Genomic DNA, 6,555 nt, shown 5'->3' on the forward strand with positions numbered 1-6,555 from the left:
AGACATTTATATTTTATTCTTTACCCCCTCCCACTCTTTTGTTTCATGCTTTTTTTTCAGCTTAGTTACTTTAGCGTCGAATTTATCTGGAAGCAAGATAAATTCCGACAGCCATTGCTATTGGTGGCAGATAAGGTTTCTTGTAGTTATTGAAGGAAACCAGTTTAGTCTTGGCAGCATTGAATGTGACCATCCATTTATGTCCCCATTCCACTACAGATTGGAGGTCATCCTCTAGTGTTTTTGCCATTTCTTTAGATATGTGTTCATTTGTTTTCCTGTCATGCCTGTTATAGAGTGTGGTGTTATCAGCATATATACCCATCTCAGAGGCAGTTTTGTCGGGGAGGTCATTAATAAATATTAGGAACAATAGAGGTCCAAGGATAGACCCCTGAGGCACTCCCGCATTTATATCACACTGTTTAGATGTACGACCATCGAGGACAACCTGGATTTTTCTCTTTTCTAAGAAGGATTTAATTATGCTAAATATTCTACCAGTGATACCGTATGATTTAATTTTCATGAGGAGACCCTTGTGCCATACCCTGTCAAAAGCCTTAGATATATTAGTACTGGAAATCTGGGGAGACTTGTCCCTCAGATTCCGGAGAACACCACCACAGGTTTTTTCTTAAAGAGAAATCTTTGATGATGGCCTGTGTGACTACTCATAGTGAGCCATTAATAATAATAATAATAATAATAATAATAATAATAATAATAATAATAATAATAATAATAACAACAACAACAATAATAATAATAATAATACATCAATTTATCTTCTCAAAGTCGTAAAAGAAGTGTTACTTGTTCTTATAAGAAACTTTAAATCTGTTTTCGTGTTTTTTTTTGTCCAAATTCTTCTAAAACCCAACTCTTTTTTCTTTGCTAGCAAATTTTATTTCCTTTATGTAAATAAAAGATATGATCGATCGATTGATAAAAAAGGACATTTTGTTCGGTTGATATCTTGATGTTTATTTGCACCATTTTCAACAGAACAGTATGGCGTGGCGAGAGAGAGAGAGAGAGAGAGAGAGAGAGAGAGAGAGAGAGAGAGAGAGAGAGAGAGAGAGAGAGAGAGAGAGGGGAAAACGACATATACCAAAAACGATCTTTATTCATATATAAAGTGATCGATGTGCACGACCAGTACGAGGGATTAACAACAAAAGAAAACAGTTGCATATTTTATTCAAAATCGGCTCCAAATTCAAATAAAATAAAATAAAATCGAATATATATTTTCCAACCAATGAGAAAAGCTCAAAATATTTCCACCAAAGGCATAAAAAGAATCCGTTAAAAAATTTGACACAAAGTCGCTGGGAGCCTTTTCTCACGTTATAAAAGAAATAGATGTAGCTTCTCATGGCCGTCTAAAAAATTGTAGCATGTAACGGGCGTTACAATTGTGATGGTGGTGGTGGTGGTGGTGATGATGATGATGATGATGATGATGATGATGATGATGATGATCTCTGATCTCTGCATTCCAGTATCCAATCACATCTCATCATGAGACATGCGACTGGGGACCGCTTATGATTTTCATACTCCCATGAAACCTCCTCCTTTTGAGGAAGCCAGTTAAACACGAATAGGTTAGTGCCGATCGACACACGGTAACATATCGTGATGTCTAACAATTTCAATAGCACACACACACACACACACACACACACACACACACACACACACACACACACACACACACATTGCGTCAAATAAGCACTACTTTAAACAGCTCGTAGGAGAAAAAATACATACAAGACTGTTCATGGTCACAGAAACAGCAGGAGCCTGGCACTTGCTGAGTTTATTCTAACCGAAATATTGAGTGAATCTGATGAGAACAGAGTCATTTAATTGACGTGCCTAAATTGCCTGAATAGAGAATCAGCAGAAAAAAAAAAGAAAAAAAAAAAGAATTAATTAAAAAAAAAGAAAAGAATAGTTATTTACCTTCCTCCCCACTAGGGCAAAGTTAGACACAATCTTGGTTTTAAATGTAGAGAAATCCAGCTCTCCTAAAATGCACACACTGGATTGGAAAAAAAATAATTGCCTCAGTCCTTAAGGATTTTTTCTCGCAATATCGATTATGCTTTTTAAAATTACAATGTCAACATATTAATGCTAATTTCGATACATAAAAAATTACACACACACACACACACACACACACACACACACACACACACACACACACACACACACACACACATATATATAATTTTTTTAAGTTTAAGAGAGAATATTTAAAAAATATCGTATTTATTTTGAAAAAAAACAACATTTATTTTAGTTATGGACCCCAAAAGATATTTGCCAAAAATAAACCCTCGGCGGGCTGAGAGTTGTGACTAAATTCGTTTTATTGTTTATTTCAACAACACAAGCGTCATTCAAAGTGTAGTATCTGTTCTTCAGATGCTGCACTTCAATTTCTTGTTCTCTGTCAGTGGAGGAGAAATCCTTCACGGCTGAGACAATTTTAATTTTTTTTCCTTTTCTCCACGTTAAAAAACGACCCTGGTGTCTAACTCTGTCCCGTGGGGAGGCATTGTAAATAGGAACAACACCACACGAAATATTAACATATTTTGCACTGACCGTGACCGGCCTAGATCGCCCGAACGATGTGCCGAAGTTGTTTGAATAGCGAATCAGCAGGAGTAAGTAGTCGTGCCTTATGTCATGCCAAATTTAGTTGTACATAAATAGTAAACCCGGACAAGCAATAAATAAAAAGCAACAACATTTCAACTCCCCTTATTTTACCTCCCTTCAAACGGGAGCAGCCAATCAAAAGCATTACTATAAACACCGTTAAACATTGGCTTTATCTATATATAGATATCATTGATAAGTTGGATTCCTCGGACTACTGTTCTCATCTCAGATATTATTTTCATAGCATCTCAGCCGATGTAACTCCGAACCTACTTCAGGTGAATCTTGTTGAACTCGCGAATCTCTCTGTCGAATTCGGACGGAACCCTTTATTTAATCCATAGGAGTAGCATGCAGATTCCCGAGTTCGACAGAAAGATTCAAACTCAAGATGAGAACAGTAATTCGAACAATCCAAATTATCGATCCTCATCTCAAAAGTTCAGCGACATAGACATCATTGGCTGCATTGTTCGTATCATATCCTTGCAAGCTCCTTTCCACGTGTATCTAATATTCAGGTGATCGATTGACTCTTGAATATTGATTTTATCGCACAAACGCAAAAGAAATTTCTTTGCAATATATATATATATATATATATATATATATATATATATTAAAAAAATATTTCATTCTTTTTGAAAGAAGGTCGTCTTCTTTTAAGCGATAACGCTATATTATGTGATAATACAAAAAAATTATCCCAGGCCATATGTGCCACCTTCATATCGTAAAACAATATTTCATCATTCTCACAGCATTTCACACCTTGATAAGCGCGCCACACAAAAATTGATTACAGACAGATCGTTTGGCCAAATATGAATGTAAATATTCACACTTGGATGCAAATGTGTATTGCCTATAAAAGAACAGAAGTACATAGACACACCAAAAGTAGTCACGGTTCATTTCGTAACCGAGGCTAACGTTTCTCTCGTGTCCATATCGATATAGTAAGTCCGTTACCTTTGTCCAAACTTGTTTTCCACACGCACGCACGTATATACACAACTACGTATATACACCCCAGGCACGCACGCAAGCACACATACGCATTAACCACACATACGTACACACATACGAGCGTGAGGTCACTTCCTTTTTTTTCTCCAAACGCATGCGCAGAAAACCAAGGTCCCACGCGCAGCCCCTTTTTCTTCCTCTTTCATCGGGTGGTTTTTGAGCTGACCAGTCGCACCAGATTTCGCCTCCCGACTACCAGTGGCCACTCCTCGTCAAAACATGTGCGCGGACGGTTAGCGACCTGCATACGTTCGCCCTTTCTTTCTCCCCCGTTTTCATAAAGCAGCAGTCGCTTTATGTGTGCCTTTTCATTTCCTCCTCACGTTTGGATTTTTCATCTTTTGAAATGAACATTAGCTTTTTATTTTTCTACGAAAAATAAACGTGTTCAAATTTATTCAACAAGCGTTTTCATTCCTTCATTTTCTGTTTGTTTCATTGTATATTTTTGCAGCGGTTTGGTGTATTATTATATACTAACCCGTTACAAATTTAGTGACCCCCGAACTTTAAAATGAAATGAACGTTTTTGAAGGAACCACGTGTTGAACTCTAACACAAATATTTACAAAACACACGGAAAATAACCGGACAACCACGTGGAAGAATAACGTCAAACCGCGAACAAAAGACGAGTAAAATAATAATAATGTCACTACAACCCACGGAAACCCAGCATGAAACAATGACATTGAACATTCCACCCTTCAACCCGGCGAACACAAAAATATGGTTCGTCCAAATACAAGCTTTATTTGACGCCAAACGAATTACCTCACAACGAGCGCGTTATTGCTATCTCGTCGAGAAACTGCCTTTGGAGATAGTGGAAGAGGTTATAGATGTACTTGACAATGTGCCTGAAGAAAACCCATACGACACACTCAAGCAAGCCATTCTACAGCGAACCGGCGTTTCTAATGAAGCCATGCTGCGAAACCTGTTCACACAAGTTGAATTGAGAGACCGCACACCGTCGCAGTTACTACGACACATGAAATCCTTGCTAGGAGAAAATAAAATGTCTGACAGCATTATGCGTAGCTTGTGGATGAATAAGCTACCCGCGACAGCAAAACAAATCCTCGCGCCAATGTCTGAAGAGACGACGTTAGAAAAACTCGCCGACATAGCTGACCGGATACTCGAAAGTTCCTGAAGCCGACAAGTGTACGCACAACAACAGCAACCAGTGCAAACCCGAGACGAGGAGCTAGCGGAATTAAAGTCCACAGTGGAAAAGCTGTCACAACAATTAGCCGACGTTCTCCAAGTATGTCGACGTTACCCCAGTAACTACAACAACACGCGACAAAGGACCAGGCGAAGAAGCTCCAGCAGCAGGCGACACGGTTCACGTGATAGACAAAACATATGCTTCTATCACAGAAAATTCGGCGCGGACGCTCGACGATGCACTACACCCTGTGCGTTCAAAAAAACAGCACAGGGAAACGAATTTTCCAGCCAGTAACGACGACAACTGTAGCTGGAATACACAAAAAAGGTCGTCTGTTTTATATCCGTGACAAAATTCACGGATATAACTTCTTAATAGACACCGGAGCTGAAATCAGCGTCATACCGACACCGCATGGCCATCCAACGGGGACACATTTTCTCACTCTGCAAGCTGCTAACGGGACTAAAATACCCACTTTTGGAGAGAAAATGTTAAACTTAAACCTGGGAATGCGAAGGAATTTTGTTTGGAATTTCACCATAGCCAGCGTGACCACTCCAATATTGGGGGCAGACCTTTTAGCCCATTTTAACCTGTCTGTCGACATGACAAACCATTCGTTAACAGACAACGAAACGAAGATTTCGGTGAGAGGAACCACTTCAAAATTTTTAAGCACCGGAATCAGCGCTGCCTTACCCGAAGATGCACACGTCCGCCAGCTACTCCAAAAATATCCTCAACTTTCCCAGCCGTTTAAAAATACGGACCCTATCAAGCATAGCGCTAAGCACTACATCAAAACCACAGGACCGCCCGTCTATTCAACCCCCAGACGCTTGAAACCGGATAGATACAAATTGGCAAAATCCGAGTTTCAAGACCTACTCCAGATGGGAATAATACGGCCCTCGAAAAGTGCTTGGTCGTCACCACTCCACATGGTACAGAAAGCTGACAACACCACATGGCGTCCGTGCGGAGATTTCAGGCGTTTAAACGCAAAAACAATTCCAGATAGATACCCTATCCCCCACATCCATGACTTCGCCAACGGACTTCAAGGCGCCACAATTTTTTCAAAGCTGGACCTCGTAAAAGCCTATTTTCAAATTCCAGTCGTAGAAGAAGATATACATAAAACTGCACTAACAACACCATTCGGCCTTTACGAGTTCCTTAGGATGCCTTTCGGGCTTAGAAACGCCTGCCAAACTTTTCAACGTTTGATTGACGAAGTTTTCAGAGGTCTGCCTTTCATATTCGCTTATGTGGACGATGTTTTGATTGCCAGCAGAAACCTCGACGAACACAGACAACACCTTGAGCAAACCTTTAAAAGACTATCACATTTCGGCCTGAAAATAAACACCGATAAATGTGTTTTCGGCCAACAAGAAGTTAAATTTCTCGGACACTTGATTGACAAGGATGGAATTTCACCTCTACCCGAAAAAGTAAGCGCTATTTCTGATTTTCCTGTACCGACATCTGTCAGACAGGTACGCCGTTTTGTAGGCATAATCAATTATTACCGACGTTTTTTGCCTAACTGTTCTACGTTACTCGCGCCTTTAACGGACATGTTAAAAAATCGGACAAAAAACCAACAGTTAGTTTTGGAGGGACCTGCACTCCAGGCCTTTGAAAAATCGAAA

The 6,555-nt window shown here is 39.6% G+C and overlaps 1 protein-coding gene across 1 annotated transcript; it reads left to right on the forward strand.

Moving 5' to 3' along the window:
• Positions 1 to 4,399: 4,399 nt before the first annotated feature.
• LOC145288153 (uncharacterized) lies at positions 4,400 to 4,873 on the forward strand. Its single transcript, XM_080136212.1, has one exon. The coding sequence runs from the start codon at positions 4,400 to 4,402 to the stop codon at positions 4,871 to 4,873; it is 474 nt and encodes a 157-aa protein (XP_079992338.1).
• Positions 4,874 to 6,555: the final 1,682 nt, after the last annotated feature.

Source organism: Euprymna scolopes, chromosome 11, assembly GCF_053919585.1.
Source record: "Euprymna scolopes isolate OS-2025 chromosome 11, ASM5391958v1, whole genome shotgun sequence".
Taxonomy (NCBI): Eukaryota; Metazoa; Mollusca; class Cephalopoda; order Sepiida; family Sepiolidae; genus Euprymna; species Euprymna scolopes.

Bases quoted from the DNA above. Each gene is read 5' to 3' on its own strand.
- LOC145288153 (XM_080136212.1), top strand. From the start codon at position 4,400: ATGACATTGAACATTCCACCCTTCAACCCGGCGAACACAAAAATATGG.